Source organism: Glandiceps talaboti, chromosome 3 (genome assembly GCF_964340395.1).
Source record: "Glandiceps talaboti chromosome 3, keGlaTala1.1, whole genome shotgun sequence".
In the NCBI taxonomy this organism is placed as follows: domain Eukaryota; kingdom Metazoa; phylum Hemichordata; class Enteropneusta; family Spengelidae; genus Glandiceps; species Glandiceps talaboti.
This window is the reverse complement of record NC_135551.1, coordinates 14,847,282-14,868,151: the sequence shown is the minus strand read 5'-3', so window position 1 is coordinate 14,868,151 and position 20,870 is coordinate 14,847,282. Positions and strand designations below refer to the sequence as shown.

The 20,870-nt window shown below is 35.2% G+C and overlaps 2 protein-coding genes across 3 annotated transcripts in view; one reads left to right on the top strand and one right to left on the bottom strand.

Annotated features, from left to right (window-relative positions):
- The window catches only part of LOC144432715 (ubiquitin-protein ligase E3A-like), a 43,506-nt gene that overhangs the window by 19,781 nt on the left and 2,855 nt on the right, over nt 1–20,870 (top strand). For both annotated transcript variants that reach the window (XM_078120982.1, XM_078120981.1), the window contains 10 exons: nt 10,165–10,266; nt 14,776–14,949; nt 15,951–16,153; nt 16,890–17,018; nt 17,560–17,698; nt 18,037–18,114; nt 18,512–18,718; nt 19,067–19,184; nt 19,490–19,725; nt 20,344–20,421. In XM_078120982.1, the coding sequence (XP_077977108.1) occupies nt 10,165–10,266; nt 14,776–14,949; nt 15,951–16,153; nt 16,890–17,018; nt 17,560–17,698; nt 18,037–18,114; nt 18,512–18,718; nt 19,067–19,184; nt 19,490–19,725; nt 20,344–20,421 (1,464 nt within the window). The remainder of the gene's footprint in view (nt 1–10,164; nt 10,267–14,775; nt 14,950–15,950; nt 16,154–16,889; nt 17,019–17,559; nt 17,699–18,036; nt 18,115–18,511; nt 18,719–19,066; nt 19,185–19,489; nt 19,726–20,343; nt 20,422–20,870) is intronic.
- On the bottom strand, nt 1,765–16,031 carry LOC144432716 (caprin-2-like). Its single transcript, XM_078120983.1, has 4 exons — nt 15,882–16,031; nt 6,265–6,345; nt 4,770–5,004; nt 1,765–4,101 (listed from the first exon to the last, which is right to left on the bottom strand). The coding sequence occupies exons 3-4, from the start codon at nt 4,975–4,977 to the stop codon at nt 3,515–3,517; spliced, it is 795 nt and encodes a 264-aa protein (XP_077977109.1). The 5' UTR covers nt 4,978–5,004; nt 6,265–6,345; nt 15,882–16,031; the 3' UTR covers nt 1,765–3,514.

The window sequence follows — 20,870 nt, the reverse complement described above, 5'->3', positions numbered from 1 at the left end:
AGTGGACGTGTTTTGAGTATGCTCAGTTTTGGCTTGGGATATGATGAGCTGATAGTATTTTTAGCTCCAATGTCAGCGACAGCTGAGCAGAGCTTAAGGGTTAAGTAGATTCTCTGTCGTCCGTCCGTCAACTTTTTTATATTTTCATCTTCTTCTCCAAAACTGAAAGACAGAATACTTTGATGTTTAGTCTGCAGGTTGCTTGGGAAGAGGCATTTGCATAATTAGCCTGCCTAATTTGTATAATTTCGGAAATGGAGGATCTGTACCCATATTTCTATGACACCATCAGATTCTGCACCATTGAAATAAAAAATCTGAAATTTCATTATGATAGCATATGTAGAAAATGTTCTAAATACAAGAAATATGCTTACGTAATTAATGGGACTTTTTTTCTTCAGAAAACAGTTTTCAACAATTACTGATTTTAGCAAAACTCGTGATTTCCATCTACCTGGTCATATTTATGATAAGTGCTTACTACAGTACCTCCTTATTTCAGTTGACAAATACTTTTTCTATGTGAAAATCAGATAACTCTTTCTAGAAATGTCATTTTCTTGTTTAAATCATATCACAAAGTTGGCAAAAATTTAACTGTTCACAATTTGCAAGTCATGGCAGAAAAAATTCAGAAATTTAATGCTTTACAAATCTGTATCTTCTAAAGTTCTTGGCTGATTTTAGTATTCAAGTGTCATTTTTCATCTTTCAATGAGATCTATCCAACCACGGCAGGTTTGATAAGCAAGAGAGGCTTTTAGAAAAGTGCCTGACATGGCTATCAAGATATAGCCTAATTACCGAAAATAAATAATTATGGAAATTATTCAGTTAATCTTTAAAGCGAAATCAACAAACTTTATAGTTCATATGCGTTTTCCCATGGTTATACTAACTAAAGTTATATTGAAATTGAAGTATGTATTCTTAAGATTACTGAAAATAATTAATTATGCAAATTATTCATTAACACTGTAAGGTACATTGACAAACTTATAAGACATATGCACTTTGTTATGTTTAAGATATGTACTAATTTAAAATGATGATTGAAATTGAAGTATTCAGTCTTAAGATGTTGCTTAATTAGTCAATTTCATTGATATGCAAATATGACCTAGTTAACATGAAGAGATCTCGCTCAAAAACTAATTTGTAGCCATTACCCCTAACATTATATGTACCAAATTTCATTATAATTGAGCCAGTCCTTTTAAAGAAAGTGATGAACAGACGAACAGACAGACAAAGAGACAGATATTATCGTTTGAATACTTAGTCAGAAAACTTAGTAGATATTATGTATTTTATGCTACTAAAATGCTGGTAGAAACTCTGAGATACAAAGGGCCTGACAAATTTGATATTTTCTAGTGATCCGTTCATTTTTGTATATTTAAGGTTTGTATTTTTTTGGATGGTGGCGAACAGTATTGAATAAACAATTGATTGATTGATTGATTGATTACTTAGTCATACCTATCCTAATTAGGGAGAAGCGTACATCAGGCCTTGAAAAGTCACACACTACCCAAAGCCCAAGTAAACTTTGCATCCAAACAAGTCAAACCACCAAATCCCTTAGCCCAAGTGACAAGCAAAGTTCATATTATAACAGTTAAAGACACCAATATTTAAAACAGTTAACATACTAGTATTACATTGTTCAAATGTATACATCTCATACATCACAGCATAAATGAACAGAAAACACACATTTTTATTTTGAGTTGCAATTTTATTGACATTTTTTGTCATCGCAAGCTGTAGCATAACTCTGGGGTATTACATAATAATATTTGTAAGATCTCCATTTTAAAATGATCCAATTACCATGGTAACAAGAAATGATCAGTACATTGTATGTCACCCTTTGAATGTCATGTACATGTAGTGTATAGCTAGGATCAGAAATATTCTCCCAAATCTCAAAATACTAACTTCCAAATGAATCCTCTGTGTTTTGGAAGGAAAGGTGTGAATTTAATCCTATGCTTTTTTTAATCCAATATAACAACACACAAAATGTATTGTAGAAATGGGTTTAACTTAAAAAAAGTGTTGTGTAATGTTGTTGATGTCTACAACACTCTCTGTGTCATGATAGTATTTACACTAACAACATGAAGGTAATCAAAGGGTTGATACATGACTTAACCTATCAGAAGTTACACATTCATTCTCTCAGAGAGACAAAATCAATGTACAGTACCAGTACATCAACATTTCAAATGACAAGAATAATATGATCTAGAGTATAGGGAAGGGATTATTCTATGTGAATTCTAGACCAAAATTCAGTTGTGGGGATTTTTCTATCACCTTTCCCGAAGTATACAAAATGTACCTGACATTTCACTAGTGGTCTTTACATAATGAAGGCTTCAGCTAGAAGGTAAGGAACAACTTCTTATTGGGTTTTGAATTATTCCTTCTGTGACTGTCTCAGAGTTCATGTAAAAGGACATTGTGAATATTAATGAACCCATCTCAGTAGACAGCATCAACCAATCACAAGAGGATAGATTTTATGATGGACATAAGATGAACCAATCACAAGAGGATAGATTTTATGATGGACATAAGATCAACCAATCACAAGAGGATAGATTTTATGATGGACATAAGATCAACCAATCACAAGTGGGAAATCAAAATCTACTGTAGGTGTGATTACATTTACACAGAAATGCTACGATAGGAATAAACAAAATGTCCCCAGGAACTGGTGCCAGTCTAAAAAAGGAGTTGAAAAAATTACTATGTCAACTTCATATTGGGTAGAATCACTCTGTAAAGTGCTTTGATTATGATTAGAATATCCCTTAGATATAAAAATTGAATTGTCTTGGTTAAATAAGGAGCAAGGCCACGTAATTATGACAATGTAAATCCACGCTTGAGAAGTTGAGTGTATACATTGTGTACATAATTAAAGGCTCTTGAATATTCATCATTGGCAATCAGCAGTAGGCGGCAGAAAGGGGGTATATTCCCCAATTTATTAGGACAGCATACTTAATACTATGTTTCTCATTTAACCTAACATTACTTTGATCTGGCTAAATGATTTGTAAACTGTATGACCTCTGGCCAGACTAGAATAATTCAGTGCCACTGAATGTACGACGGCAACCCCACAAGTTTACATCTGAGTGAAAAAATATTTGTTGTTGAAATATGGGAATAAAACAAATATTTTAAAAGTTTCCTTCTGTCATTTTGAAATCATTCAGACTACATGTATTACATGGATTATCAAAGTATGACAATGTAATGAAAGTATCATCAAGTACACATACAGACAGTGTACTTTTTGAAAAAACAAAACAAAAAATACCCTAACATTTTTTATCGAACCGGTGCATCGTTTTTAAAGGTATTGCAATGAGAAACATAGAATTAAGTACAGACACCATTAGAGACATCCTATGATTTGAGAATCAATTCAAAACGATAAATTTTCACTGGCTGTATTTAGAGAGGTTTTATAGCTAGTTGACAGATTTTAATCGTAATCTGCATAGAGGAGGTATCCAGCAAAGGTAGTAGTTGAGTAACTGCTACCATACACACCATATCCCGCTTTCAATATCACCCACACTTCATCACCATACTCTAAGCTTAGAACCATGTTGTTAGAGGCAGCACCATAGGGCCTATGGCTGGAGTGGCTGATCCAGATACAGGCAACTTGAGAAGAATTCTTCACCAAGCATGCATGGAGGTTGACGCCTTGTTTCCTCATAGCAGAAATTGAAAAATAGTATATGCCCGCATAAGGACATGTAAATTTACCGGTGTTGGTGCTGTAAGCACTACCGATATTTGAAACCTCAGAATCATAAACGATCACTGCATCTTGATGTCTAGTCCATCTTGCCTCTGATAGAGCTGCAGTGAAGGCTACTTTGTGTTGGTTTGGTGTGTTGCCTGGTTGACCTGTGTCACCTTTATCACCTTTCTGGCCATAGTGACCATTGTAACCTTTAGGTCCATGTGGTCCTGGCCGTCCAGATGAACCTTTCCATCCCTTCTCTCCCATATCTCCCTTACATCCCCTTGCACCTGGTGGACCAGTAAGTCCTGGTGTTCCTGAAAAAAACATGTTTATTTTGTTTATTAATAGACTGCTAATTACTGTGATAGATTTGGATTTAATTTTGGTGTGAGCAGTATTTTTTAGTGCAATATGCATTTTCATTGGTTGATTGAATTCACTTGGCACTGTCGCTCAGGAAAACCTATGGTATCGGTATTGTGTCAGATGTATGTATCAAGTGCCCACAAAAGAACAAACGGAAGTACATGTAACAGCCAAAAAGAAATCGCGACATGTACACTACATCGGATTTTAATCAGATTGATGAATGTACAACCTGGATAAACTTGCCAAGTGTAGATCCCTTTCTTTTTAGATGGATACATACATGTACGTACGTACATACGTACGTACTTACATACGTACGTATGTAAATCAATTACTATTTGCTGTCTAACATAGCTATGTCATCTAATTAAAATTTGATTTAATTTAATTGGAACTTTTTGACAAGTTGCACATAATGTTGTTGGTTTTCAATTTCATGTAGTGCTTTCCCACTCTGTGCTCATTGTCAACATGCTTTACAATTATTACCCATGGCACAGATCTACAGCCACACAACGGCCCTGTATACTTCCTAAACTCCCTGGAAATAACATTACCTACAAGACAAGACAAGGAAGATGCATGAATCTAGCTTGTAATAACATGTCCTTACCTGGAATTCCAGGTTCTCCTTGGCAACAGGTATCGCATTCCTCATTGCTTGACTCGGTGGTTTCATACGGTTGTGGTGTACTGGGGGCATATGGTGCTAGGGTACGGTAGCCACCCCATTCTGCAGAGGTTTTTGACAGTTGAACTTGAAGTGTGATGGTCACACATAACAGAAAGATAACATGTGGTGACTGACTGAAACACTTCATGTTGATGTTAGTCCTGGTTGCTCTGAGCTAGAAGTTAGAAATAGACCAAGAATTTCATTTTCATGTAGTGTAGTGTTAGGTACAATAACAAACATTTTACACATTTAGTATTCTGAGTTATTATGGAAGCTTAATTATGACATATGAGTAGTTGTTTAAACCATGGGAGTAGGTGGTGGTTTTTTTTTTAGATTTACCATGTGAGTTAAGCAGTTTTTATTTCATGGGAATAGTTTTTATTTCATGGGAGTAGGTTTTTTTGAGGGTTTTTTTTTTTTTGAGTTTTACCATGAGAATAGTTTTTATTTACTAAAAAAGCTACTCCCATGAAATAAAAACTACTCCCATGATAAAACTAAAACAAACAAACTACTGCCATGATAAAACTAAAACAAACAAACTACTCCCATGGTTAAAAAACTACTCCCATAATATAAAAACTACTCCCATGGTAAAACTATAAAAAAAAAAAAATACTCCCATGGTGAAAAAATAAACTACTCCCATCATTCCCCATTCCCATGGTAAAACTGAAAAGAAAAAACTACTCCCATGGTAAAAAAAAGAAAGAAAAAAAAGACTATTCCCATGGTAAAAAAAACAAACTACTCCCATGAAATAAAAACTACACCCATGGTAAAAACTAACAAAAAAAAACTACTCCCATGGTAAAAGTGAAAAACAAAACTAATCCCATGGTAAAAGTGAAAAACAAAACTAATCCCATGGTAAAAAAAACTACTCCTGTGATATAAAAACTACTCACACTAATGTGTGAACTTAGGATTGAATCCCTGGCCTTTAAAGTTGTAGCAATAAGTAGTTCTCATAGCTCCACTGATAAGATAACACTAACGTCTGAACTTGAGATTGAGTCCCAGGCCTTTAAAGCTGCACTAGCTGTAGCTAGAGTGTGTGTTTTTTTATCAGACTTTTGAAAATATATTCACTGAAAATGTGTTAAAATGTCACAAATTGGCCATTGTACATGTTGCTTTTAAGTTGGAGGTTGATTTTTTATACAATTAATACAGTCAGTAACATATTGAAATCATGATTGCATTTGGGTGGCTAGTAATAAAGTGCCGCCAGACACCAAAAAATGGCAAAATCAGTTTGATTGGATTTGTTGTACAATTCTACATTAACTCATTAACTAAAAGGTATGCAATATTATGAGAAAAGTCTGTTATATCTACCGGTAATAAAATAGTTCAAAAGACGTTCTGTTTACAGCTAGTGCAGATTCAAGATATAATGGTATAAAGAATACAAGAATATACTCACTGATTTGAAGTACAGAGTGATGTCGCTGGTAAAGTTGTTGATTTGGTGATGAAAGGATGATATTGTATGTCTGCAGAAGTCCTACAAAGTGAAATGGTCTAAACACCCAAGTCTCACTTTATATAGAAGACATTTCTATTAACAGATACTGTGTCAGTACATGTCAAAAACTTCCTACTGTCCATATTAAGTCATATTTTAGTATGTTTCAAAGCTCATAAACTTTTAACATTGAAATAACCCCATGATATAATGGTAGAGTCTAGGATTTTTGCATAACAAAAGCTGTAACTGTTGTGTAAATTTGTCTCATTTGTTACTGAGAAAACTGTAGGTTGAAACCATTTTTATACAGTGATCTTAGCAACCCTGACAATTCAACCCCTTTCATACCTTTATTGGGCAAATTTTGATGCTTTTGAAGTTCAAAAAAAACAGAAGCCTTCAAAGAACTTCGCAGGAAATGTGTAAATTTAGAATAATTTAAATTTAGATAATGGTTTCACATCTTGTTATTGTTACAGAGTTTTAATTTAATTTTTATTTTTAAATGATGCCGAAAACAAGATGTAAATTTATATTTCCCACATTACACAGAACTTTATACAACTACTAGTACTATATTTAAATTCAGAAAGAAAAACATTTATTTTCCAAAACCAATCATATGAGATAATTTTAAGTTATATAAATTAAAACACAAATTAGGAGGAATAACAGAATGTACAAATCTAACTACTATATAAAAGCCAAAAGAAATATATTTTGGCTCCAGTAACCCAACCCAACCTACATTAGTTTTTACTGCCAAACTTAAACTTTTTTTTAGGTAATTCAAAAAAAAAATATCAAAAATTTGCAAAAGTTACGCGAGAAACAGTAAGATTTGAAGACATCATAGACTGTTGCTTTCTGTAATGATGTCATCGTTTCGAACTTATCAACCTCCCCTAGTTTGAGAAAGGGAGATCAGACCGCGCCGACAGCGGCTGATCTGTCACGTTAAAGATGGTGGAATGCAGCGAACCACACGATCTCTTCTAGTACAGAAAGTGTGATTACATACTGGTAGATGAGAAGTCTCTGTTGACCTCTGTATACAAATATGAAGAGAACATTTGAACAGATCCTCAAAGATTAAAAATTTTAAAAATTAAAAAATCCTACCTTACGACTGTATTTTGAAATTGGGTGTTATTAGAAACACACACTTTTTTTTTTGCCTTAGGAATTTATTTTATCTTTGACTTGTTATTCTGTACAAATATTATTTAATAAAACCTAGTATTTTTCTTCAGTTTATTTTTAAATAGAGTGTTTGCCAAAACTGATTATTTGGCAAGTTGACTTTGTTACCTTTCTGGCTTGACAAGAGAACGTTGCAGTTTTGTTTATGTGTATTAAACATCCCTCAATAACATCCAAGCCGTGTCCAACAATTAAAGGTGTTGTTCTCTATCTTAGTAGTAAAACAACCTAAACGTGCAAAATGATGAAATGTGATAGTGAAAGTATTTTTTACATGTAGTCTCCTGGCAAATGCTGCCTGTTTTAGCTGTAAGTTCATTGGGCCTGGAGCTTTTCTATTTATTTATTTATTTATAATATTTATTTATTTATTTATAATATTTATTTATTTATTTATTTATTTATTTATTTATTTATTTATTTATGTATGTATTTTGGAACATATTCAGTTGATGACAACTACCGTACCTCATGCTCATATCGCTATAATAATTAAATTACTTATAAAGTTCACAAATCATGAACAATTTCAGGAATTATTTTGTTATTAAATCTCAATAATGACAGTCTGGAAGCAAAGGTCGAGTAATAAAGCTCCAAGCATTTGATATATGTAAGATGAACTAACTGGTCCCATTGCCATGTTAGTACAAAGAAAAATAATAATTTTACTAAGATTTATAGGGTTTTGTGATTTTGCCACCCTGGACAGAGAACTGCAATAGAGGGTAACTTCCACTTCCAGGGTCCATGGGTCAAATAAATGTGGAATGACAGGATGTCAATGAGTAACACTGTAGTAAAGCACTTTCTGTGTGTGCTACACTCATTTACAGCATTCATATCAAGTGTAGAAGTATACTGTGTCAATTGGTTTATTTACAAACCTAGCATATGGCCTTTCTAATGTGGTCAATTACCAAATGAAATAGTATACTTTTACACTTATGGATGCTATAAACGATTGTGGTACATACAGAAAATGCTTTACTTTGGTGTTATGGGTTGTAATTGCATTCTATCAGGAGTGGAATGACCAGAATTTGATCTTTTTATATATATATAAATGACACATATTTTTCACTGGAAAACAGGAAACTATGTGTACTATATTCTCATAGACCATGTGTATTAATTTCCTATAAAGTGTGATGTATGTGTAACTAAGTGGACGTGTTTTGAGTATGCCCAGTTTTGGCTTGGGATATGATGAGCTGACAGTGTTTTTATAGTGTTGATTCAGTCATGAAGCTTAAATTTGAGAGAGAGTGAAAGGAAATCTCTTGCGTAAGTATTATTTGGCCAATAGTAATGTTTCCATGTATATATGTGTAGCTTCCTGCAGTGCTGTCTCAATCTATTTTATTGTGACATGTAAGGTCTCAGAATAGATGTGTGAATAGACATAAGTGATGCTTTCGTTTATGTTTTTGTGCAATTTATTCAATTTTGAATTGTATTTAAAATCGTGGATATTTCCCTAAGGCAGAGTCTCAGTCTGTTTGCCAAATCATACCGCAAAACACATCTTTGCTCATTTTTTAGTGCATTAGTTCTATAGGCATGAATTGAAGCAGTGTCTGTCCATCTGTGTGTGTGTGTGTGACAAACTCAAAACTGCCAATTGAAACCAATTGCCTTCTGGCTGTCCCTTTTTACATCCTATAACAAATAGGGTAAAACAAATGCCATTTTTGGTCAAAACACGAAAAAAAAAAACCCAAAAACTCAAAAAGCTACAGAGCAGATTGGACTGGAATTTGGTGGAAACATTCTTTGGGGTGTAGATTAAGACAATCATTTTCATGACTTGAGGATTCCATCAATGATATGCATATTAGGGATAAATGTGTCTTTTGGTAATAAATCTTTAATTCCAAAACTAATGAGCAGATTGGGCTTAAATTTAATGGGGTGTATTTGTGGGTGTGGAGATGAAGAAATATTAAGCATAAAATCATCTCAACAGTGATATACATCTTACATGTACATGTAAGTGTAAAAATGTGAATTTTGATTTTAAAAAAACCCAAACTTGCATGTATATCTCAAAGAGCACTTGTCAATGAGACTGACATTTGGTGAGATGTTTCTAGAAGTGTTATTCTGCAGATTTTGCTCAAAACATTTTGACACAATTGGCCCTAGCAACTGTGCCCATGCCCTTAGCAACAACCAAATAAAATATAATGTAATGAACATCATCTGGTAGGCAAGTGAATAAACATGCAAAAAATGTATGCTAATATCGCTAGCAACCATGATCACACACATAGCAACAGCCAAACAATGGTGTATTTCACAAAAGATAACATGGATTCATAGACAAGTGAACGAACATTCAAAAAATGTATGCAAATATGTGTCTAGCAACATGTCCACTCCCATAGCAACAGCCAAATGATAACAACAGGGTTGAATAGGCAACCAGATAATCGTTCAGCAAATGAACACCTGTACATGACATAGATCAGCACGTGGATAAACATTTTTACAAACTGTGCAGTTGTACTACAATGCCATTGGCGCTATTTTCTGCACACAAAGTACGGTTACAAGTAGAATTGTAGAATGTTTTCTAGTTCCCCATAACTTGCTCATTGCTGTACGTCATGTAATTTACATACTGTTGAATTTGTGTTATTTTATCAGACTGCCATTGAGAAGTACAAGGAGTTAAAAGATCCATCCTTTCTACTTAACACCATGAGAACTGTGTTCACATCACCAGAAGCAGTCAACGCAAGCTTTAAGGTAAGACATTGTGTCAATTTTTTAGCTCCGCTGTCAGCGAAAGCTGAAAGCGTAGCTTTAGGTATAGGTGGGTATTGAGGTATAGAGAGTAGAGTGAATCATATGTGTCCGTCAAACTTTTATATTTTCACTATCTACTCTGAAAGTGACAGTCGGAATTCTTCGATATTTGGTGTGCATGTTCCCTGGGGGGAGGCTATTCAGATTTGTTCATGCCAAGTTGATCTGTGCCATTTTCAATTTTTTATGATTTTTTTTCCAAAAATGACTTTTTCATCAACTCCTCATAAACTTCAAATCAGATTGCTTTGATATCTGGTGTGTTGATGCACAGGGGGTAGCTTACTTAGATTTGTTAATTTCAAGTCAGCACGTCTTCTCTTCTATTTTTTATGATTTTTTTTTTGAAATTTGAAAAAAAAAATGAATATGTTAATGAGTATTATGACCGACGCCATATTGGAAATCAGTCCGCGAGACTTTAGGTAAAGTGTAACTTTTCAAAAGACACTATTGACGTCAAACAAGCAATGTAATATGTGCTATAGTCTTAATTCTACGCATTGTGCGCCCAAATGACAAATATTTGCTCGAAAAAGGGTTGTAAACTTCAAATCCAATTCTCCACCCACCCCTCCTACAGAATGGTTCATTCCAGTATATGCACCTCATTATCATTGTGAGAAGTCTTCCATGCCTGAACTGAAGTGTATCGAACGATTTTTGACAGAGTCAGTCGTCAATAAAAACGATAATACTCTTTCTAAAATTACCACATTTTAAAAGGGAAAGTACTTTGTGGTTCATTTATGGAGTTTTGTTTTTGTACGATAATATTGGTGGCAAAATTACAGCGTCAAAATTGCCGATGTGGTAATGCAGGACAATCCCAAGTACCCGGATGCGATATGCACGAGGGACTAACCCAGAAGCAAGTCGTTGTCAGCCATACGTTACAGTGCAGTGGTAACATCGTCCGAGAAATCGCTGCGTTCAGTGTCATTATTCACAGAATTGTTGTTTTCGAGTGAAAACCCGTCTTGAATTGTATAACTCTAACATGTCAAGTTATATTTTGAAAGTTGTATCGCTAGTTTGAGACGATTTTCTCACGTACTATCGGGGCTTACTTGGACTTGGACCTTACTCTAGTTCATCGGGAAGTTTAGCCAGCCCGATAATTCTTTCTGGTTTAGTTTACAACACTTTTGATCCGCAGATTTTGTTGTTGTGATGAAAAGAAATTAAAAATTAAAAAAAAGATCACTTCAACCATTTCGTTGTGTTTTCTTTATGAAAGGTAATCGAACATGAACGAGTGTTACCACTGTAAGGACCAGTAAAGGTTACTAAAATGCATCCGACGGGATAGTGACTTTTCGATAGGTATATTAGGGAGCTCAGAATTCAAACCACCGGCTATATGATGAATTCACGGTCATAGTAAAATTCATTTGATTTTTAATTTGCTATTTTGACCAACTCTGGTTGTCTATTCGCGATAAAATTACGATTAGTTTGGAAACGGTGTAGATTTTCTATGATTCCGTGTCATAAAAGCATGTGTTGTGTAGTATTGTGTAGTTTTCGAAAAGCACACCCGGTGGGAAAGTCGCCCAACAGGCGATCTCGCGCCATTGCTGTACTACGTGGCACTTTATTCTGGCGGGGTGTCTCTTGAAAACGGGAATAGCGAAGGATGAGCCAATCAAGTGAGACCTTTCAAATGTAGCTAATATTATAGCCAATAAAATTAGTTGTACGATGATATGTGTATAATAAGGGTAAGGCTGGCCTGTACACTGTAACAAGTAAATAGTAAAGTTGAAATCTTTGTCGCATGAATTCGTATTTATGTACGGATGCGTAGTCTTTCTGAACAGTAATTTTTAGATCAGTTAGTATTTAAACTACGTTTCTGAGTTAATTATTCGGTAGGTTATTGACGAGCTCCCTTTGTAAAAACGCTGTACAAATTGGATGTAAGTGAAGCTCAATCATAACAATGGTGGCTGTCAAAATCGAAGACGCAATTTGACCGTGTTGTTATTTCAGTGAGTTTATTCAGCAAGAAAACAACGTGTTCTATGTTTTTGTACTTCCTACATGATGTGATGATCGTTTTTTTACCGGTACAACTTACAGCCTACAATGAAACTGCTAACTTAGTAACAGTGTACTAACACTGACATGATTCCGTGTTCCGTGTTCCGTGTTCATGTTTTGGGGCACATTTCTAAATACGCGAAACCAGTTATTGAATGTGTAGTGGATATTGATATTCAGTTTGAAAAATTAAAATCCTGAACTTTATTTTGCGAACGGTTTTGTCATTTCTTAGTAATTATAGGGCCGACTGTATCACGTTTAACGTTTATGTCAACCCGGAAGTACATAGACACGAAAATAGACGAAGTGACTTGTACATGTAATTAGTAACAAAATTTTGCTGTAACTGCTGGTAACCTTCAAATTTATTTATTTTTATGTTGTAAATACATTCTAATATGCACTAAGGACAACACTATAAAGACTTGCTCCATGGGAAGGTAATTTTTTGTCTTTTAAAAATGCAATAGTTAGATCAATGTGTACCAGAAATGTTATGTAGTATTTAAGCTAGAAATAAGACCACATAACATCTTATTACTCCCCCCCCCCCCCCCCAATTAAGACAAACTACTCACAGAAAGCAACAAAAAAAGAGAAGAAGCTCCAAAACATAAAAAAGAATAAAATTACAGTAAGGAGTTGATGATGCACAAACAACTACAAAGAAATAGACAGTTCAATTACAACACACGGTTTGAAATAAATATGGGGTTCGGAAAAGTGAATTAGAAGTAGAGCAAAAACTAAGAGAGATGAAGAGCCTAAGTGAACAAGCGAAAGCACTTAAAGATAGGACCACCAAATTTTTTGCAGGACTACTACGTTATCAATTTTACTAGTCCTGTGGGATAGTGACTTTTTTACTCCAGTGTCGAACCCTGTTGGCTGAGAATGACTCTCTTTCGGGTACTTGGGGATTGTCGCCGTACGGAAACTAAGATGGCGATTAATACATTTCTTCCCTATATATATATCTACTACAACTAGTACAAGTTGAATGTTGTTGACTTGGTAAATTTGTTAGAAAATTGAAATTCAAATTGCCTCAAAATTATTTTAGATCCCTAGTTTATTTCATTCATCATTAAAATTTTCCAGGGTTAAAGCTGTAAGACACTGGAATTATTTATAGCCAACCTCAAAATCTTCTCTTTTTTTTCTTTTTCTTGTGTGCATTTCCCAGTCATTTTTTTTCTGAGATTTTGTGCAATTTTTCATAACAGTAGATTTTTGTTATAAAATGGTGACTATGGTATAAAAGTACAATACATTACCAACTTCTGTGTAAAATGTGTTTTATAGTGAGACATCATATGAAACCACTAACCACTTTATTGCATCGCTAAAACAAAACTGCATAGTGAAGAGCTGAAGAACTGAACCACTTCTACATGTCACCAAAATAAAAAATAAAATTAAAAAAAAAACAGCGGAGCTATTCTGACCGATAGGTCGCTTGTTACAGGAATTTCATGGTTGTTGGTGGCGAAGCAGGTAAACAACTCATCTCGTACCACTACAGTTGGGGTTCAAGCCCCAGTCTGAGTTTGATTATGAATGTGCCATGTAAATGTAGTATTTTTGTTGTTGCTATGGTGATCAGTGATTATAATACAATTAACAGAAGTTGCCTCGCAAGTCTCGTACATCACTTCCACCTATGTTCAGGTTTATGCTAACTCTGTACTGATCTGGGTTAGTGAATGAAACCAACACAGTGTTTTTTGCTTTAGGTTTCGGGAACCCTGGTAACATAAAAAAAGAAAGGGGTAACAGTGGTATTGTTTCCCCATAGAATCTATGGTACAATGACATAGGAAAACCCGGTAGACTTTACTTTAGCAAAAACACTGAGACACATTTTATCTCGTTCAGCATCCAATCCAAGTTTTTTATCAATGTGCATTCACAAGTTATCCTTCCCCTTTAGGAGGAGAAATAAGGTTGTGTAAGCTAACTGTCATTCAGACTTCAAGCTCCATTCTTGATCTGCTTATCAGGGCTCAAAATTAACTAGTCATGTGCCCACAGATTACCAATTCTTGTCATGGGGCTACCATAATTTACAGCTGGTAGTCCACTCAGGCTACAGTGTACCATTGATTGATAATACATTGATAGAAGTTTTACGGACATGAAACTATGTTAATAACAAAGTTTTAACATATTTCCAATAGAGGAACTCTGTTTTCAGTTCACGAATATGGGACTATTGGTCACCATCCTTGGGCTACCAATTTCAGAAATTGGTAGCCCACTGGGACTACCATAGAAAAAAAAAGTGAATTTCAAGCCCTGCTTATGTACCAAGGGTTGAAGTGTTTTACAAAAGCAGAAACAACGACGGATATTTCAGTCTTAAACCTTTCATTATATTTGTCTAAACTCTATAACCAGGTAAATGATGTGGATGCCGATGCCATGGTTGATATCTCAGCTGTAAGGATGGCATATGAATTACTACTGAACCTTGAACCAATAGAAGTCTTCCAAATGACCATGACCAATGCATTAGAGATTCTACTATTTTCATTACAAACTGTATCAATACAGCCCCAAGAAACTAACCAGGTTGGTCTTTTTTTTTCATCTGTGTCTTCTGCTATGTAATCTAGTCTATATATAGTCTCACTTATAGATCAATGCTAGACAGATTTCACTTCTCTAGGCCTAGACAAATGTCACCTCTCGAGGTCAGTGTTAGACAAGTGTCACCTCTCTAACTCAGTGCTAGACTAGTGTCATCTCTCTAGGTCAGTGCTAGACAGTTGTCACCTCTCTAGGTCAGTGCTAGACAAGTGTCACCTCTCTAACTCAGTGCTAGACTAGTGTCATCTCTCTAGGTCAGTGCTAGACAGTTGTCACCTCTCTAGGTCAGTGCTAAACAAGTGTCACTTCTCTAGGTCAGTGCTAGACAGTTGTCACCTCTCTAGGTCAGTGCTAGACAAGTGTCACCTCTCTAGGTCAGTGCTAGACAAGTGTCGCCTCTCTAGGTCAGTGCTAGACAAGTGTCACCTCTCTAGGTCAGTGCTAGACAAGTGTCACCTCTCTAGGTCAGTGCTAGACAGTTGTCACCTCTCTAGGTCAGTGCTAGACAAGTGTCGCCTCTCTAGGTCAGTGCTAGACAGTTGTCACCTCTCTAGGTCAGCACTAGACAAGTGTCGCCTCTCTAGGTCAGTGCTAGACAAGTGTCACCTCTCTAGGTCAGTGCTGGACAAGTGTCACCTCTCTAGGTCAGTGCTAGACAAGTGTCACCTCTCTAGGTCAGTGCTAGACAAGTGTCACCTCTCTAACTCAGTGCTATATCAGACGGCAATCACTCGGAACAAAGTAAACGACACAAAACAATGGAAATAGAGGTAACTCAGATTTTCATCAGATACTGTTTACACTATCTAGATCACAGGGTTATTAGTTTTGCTAACCAAGGAACTGCTATCAGTTATCACCCACTTGCGTAATCTACCACTTTGAACAACAACGATTTTAGTAGTATGTCTTACTCTTATCTTAGTAAACTGAAGCCTTGATCACCAGAGTTGTAGCATGACTTCATCCTCTCTTTTGCACAGATCATCATTTTGTTGGAAAATCCACTAGTACAAAGCAACGGTGTACTACTACAGAAACTATGCAGGGTTCTGGCACATCAGCTGTTACCAGAGAGTAGAAGTGAAGTAATAAAGTTACTAGCAGGATACAGTACTGAAGAGTTCAGGAAACTACTGAAGGTTTTCTTGGGTCATATTACAACAGCACTGAAACCAAAACAAGGGTAGGAGTTGTTGATGTCTCTCATTTTTGTACACCCTTGGTGATACTGATCAGACGTCCGTTAAAATAAAGTGACTCAGAGAGAAGAAATTTTCATTTGATTTTGTCATTCCGTGATTATTAAAATCCTCTTATTCCCAAGTTTTGACACTCCTATGGTACTTAGAAAAAGAGAATTAATCCACTGTTTTGACACAGAAAAGCTGTCATACCCAGTGTTCATACCAAAGTCATTTGGTATATAGTGCATTAAAAAATTGCCATGCAAAGTCGTAGAATTTTTACACATCACATTTTAATAAAGTCCTTGAAAATCTTGAAAATCTAATAAAAAGTAAATGTATACATGAAAAGTTATCATGTATGAAATTTATTTTAAAAAACAAGAATTATGGCCAGACATGGAAACTTTCTGTCACACAAATCTGTAGAATGATGTACATTGTATTTAAGTTGTCAAAAAAGAAAAATCAACATCTAATGACACTTAACTTACCAAGAAAACGTCTGGAAACACTTCAAGATTGAGTGAGTTGTATACACATTTAATCCTCATCTGCCCAACTAGTAATTACTTGTTTACAAACAAATACCCCCCTTTGGGAGTAAACAAATTGTATGTATTTTTAGAAGTCTGTATGTCTTATGACACCCTACTTGGTATTGATATGTTATCCAACAATGTACATGTTTGTGTAAATGTGATAAACTATGTTTTACAATACCGTACACTACAGGTCACAGCCTAATCTAGTTGACATTGGTATAGCATTGTCAATATTATACAAGGCTAATACCATGATGTATGAGGAGAAGAATCAACTGATTGTACCCAGGGAAGAATTCTACTCAAAGGACTTATCTAGGTACGTACACGTAAATACAATAATTGTCTGATTTACATGTTGATGTTGGTCAGTTAGAGAAACACTCACTCTCTGCTATGAATTTATGTTGTGTACTGTACTGTGTACACATTTCTCTAGCTTTCATTTCTGATTCTTTGAATGTGCTTCCTTTATACATGTACACATATACATGTACAACTACGAAAAAGGTGAATATGTGAAATGTCGTATTGGTGTATTAAAAGTGTATGTAGTACATGACTACTGCATGTACCGGTATATATTGAAATTGAACTTTTCTTCCAAACACAAACTTGAAAATTTTACCTGAAATTTTTGACTGCACGCTTCAGTCTTTGTCATCAGATTGACCCACTGTTCAGCACATGTGACCTTATGGACATGTGAGCCTAATAACCTGCACGTGTAGGGTCTATGATTTGGCAGGTGAATTTTTTGTAATGTGTGTAAACAAGTATCTTCTTGGAATTTTCCACTTGTCTCATCGTAGTATAAAGTCTGAAAATGTCATTCTGTGATTTATTGTTTTGTAATGCAGGAGACTAGATTACAGAACTGAATTTGAGAAATGGAGGGACCATCATCTAAAACAAAATGGACAGGATGTATCACTGACCAATGGCTTTAAAGATGATGATGTCTCACTACTTCAGTTCCCATTTCTACTTGATCCAGCTGTGAGTAGAAACACTTACTGTGTATAAATCTCTCATTGCATGGTTATGCTCAATAGTTTGCTTCCACGATGCTGAATTATAGGGATGCTAGCACCCAGCAATTCTATCCGAAGTGCATATTTCATGAGGAACATAATGAAATTTTCTTAAGTTATGATATACAAAAAATGAATGTCTTAATGTATTTGCACATCTAACCAACTCTTAGCAACATGGCTGCCAGTGATGACAACTTTAAGTTGATTGGTTCAGTACAAATACTACCAATTTTTAACCTTTTTACACACTCACAGTCTCTGTTAATATCATGATTCAATTGACTGTTTTCTTCTTTTCAGTCTAAAGTTCACATATTACATCTAGAGTCAGTGGTTCAAATGAGGCAGGAATACCAGGATGCTATACTACATCAAGCTGTAAGTACTTCTTTTCTTGAGCCTTATTAATCCTTTCCAAAACGTCAGATCCAGAATTGGATCTCCACCACAGTATAATCCATCGGTCCCTGTCTTTACAGAAAATTTCGTCTAAATCCCTCGTGAAATTTTTCAGAAATTTCAAAAACAACAAACAGGGTTTTAAACAAAGTTCTACCCAACCACATGGACAGAAGTAATTAATTGTTAAAAAGCATTGATTCTTTATCGTAACCAATCTGTTAGTCTCTACCTTTGTTTGTGAAAGTATGCAGTGAAAGAAATCTGTTTCACCACAGTTTATTTTCCTGTAAAATTACAGGCAATTATGTGGGCTTTCAGCACAGATTGCTTGAATCGTACCTTGCCAATGTCTCCTTGTTTGTTCTGTTGACAGAGAGTGAATCAAGCCCAGAAGTACTACAAAGAAGCACTTGATAAAAGCGCCCATCTTGAAGATGCCATCAAATCTGCCATGTGTCCATTTCTAGTACTTGAAGTAAGAAGAGAGCACCTAATCAAAGACACCCTGGCACAGATCAGAACACAGCAGAATGACCTCAAGAAACCACTGAAGATCAAGTATGTTGGTGGTGGTGAACAGGTCAGTAAAACCGTACATAGTATGGTACAGGCCAAATCTGGCAGAGAAATGGGTACACTTGGTCTATTAGTAAGGTAACATACTTTAGGTGGATATTTAAACTCTGTAACTGAAGATATAAATAGTAATTACTATACCGGTAGACAATAAGTATTGAGTACTTATTATTAAACAGGTTAGGAAAAGAACAAATTATTAATAAGCTTATTCTTTTTAATTTTTAATTTTTTAAATATTTTTTTTTATAAATGTCTATTTTTTTACTCTTTGATAATTGGTGAAACTTATATCTGATAGGACTAAATTAGTAATTATTTCTTTTCTTTTTTCTTTGGTTTATTCATATAGGGTCTGGATCTTGGAGGACTTCAGAAGGAATTCTTTCAGTTAATTACAGACTCTATATTTGACCCAAACTATGGTATGTTTTCTTACAATGAAGAAAGTCGAAGAATATGGATCAATGGTATGTATTTGGGTGTGTATGTGTCTGTGTGTGCGTGTGTCCTTGCATATGGTCATTTATTGCCTAGTGTACTTGCCACTGCAACATTAGTTTTGTAGATGACATTAAAAATATGTGATCTTATGAGTTTTTCTGGTACACATTGTGACAGTCTTGTTTTAACTCATGTCATGTATTTTACCAGATTTCCCATCTCTTTCACAGTGGTTCAAACACTACACTGTTACTATAGCAACAAAACTTTTAACAATGTACACCCATAGTCTCAGAACTAGAATTTAAAACACTTCTTCATCCATTTTTAGGTGCCTCATTTGAAAGTCAGGAAGAGTTTGAACTAGTTGGTATTATCCTAGGTTTGGCTATTTACAATGGTGTTATCTTAGACATTCACTTTCCTGCTGCCATTTACAAGAAACTACAGGGAGAATCTTTGGACTTACAGGACTTGATAGAGAACCAACCATCACTGGGTAGAGGACTTAAAGATCTACTAGAGTATGAAGATGATGTAGAATTTACATTTTGTTACACATTCCAGGTGTGTTAACTATTAACTCTGACTTTAAGTCTTCTTCTGAGCATATTTGACTCCCCTTCTTCTTTAATAGCACATTTGACTCCCCCTCCCCCTTCTTAAGAGCATATTTGTCTCTCCATTCCTCCTTCTTCTGAGCACATTTGACTCCCCCTTCCAAGCACCTTTGACACCCCTCGCCCTTCTTCCAAGCACCTTTGACACCCCTCCCCTGCTTATGAGCACCTTAGACACCCCCACCCCTCCCCCCACACATCTTTTGCAAAACTAGCTGTACTTGTTTCAATAGTGTTCGGCAACTGTTCAGTTCTGCACTTTTCCGCATTTCTGGTCCATGGTAACATCTCCATGGACTTCATAAAGCATATGGTGAAATTAACAATTATAGGTGTATTAAAGCTTCTGAAGAGTTGGTAAATCTGGGCAGACAAAGGCAGAAATGTATATTAGTCAGAAATTTAAGATTTTTAATGCCTATTATGTATTTGGAACAAAAGTTTACTTTACTAAAACAATGTTTTACTCACACAGACGAATTTTCATTTGAAGTTTTAGTTTTATGTTATCCACATTTGAAATTACAATAATATTACAACTCTGTTATTTATTTATTTATCTCAGATATCATATCAGTCCATGGGTGAAATGGTTACTGTGGATCTTATACCAAATGGATCTCAAATACCTGTAACCAACCAGGTGAGTTGTGATGGTGTAGAGTCCTAAAACGGTACTTGATGAGTATCGAAAGTATTCATTTTTACTTTAGTACTCCATATGCACAATGAACATTTAGTTCTTGTGGGAGAAGACTCAAGGTAGACCACTGCCCTACTACTTACCACTGTTGAAAAATCAATGTGACACAACATATGCCAAACCTGTGTTTGTAGTTCAATGAATTGCAAAAGCATAATAAATGTGTAAGTTATTGTATGTACAATAACAAACATTTTTACACACTTTTTTTGGCTTTTTGCAATGTATTAGGTGACAAACACAGACTTAGACAATGTTGTTTCACATTGATTTTTCAAGTAGGACGCATAATAAAATTGTTTCATAAATTTAAAATCCAAAATAAATACCCAATCCTCATCCACATCGCCACGTTAAAGATGTTACGGTCATCTTTAAGTCCAAAGAAG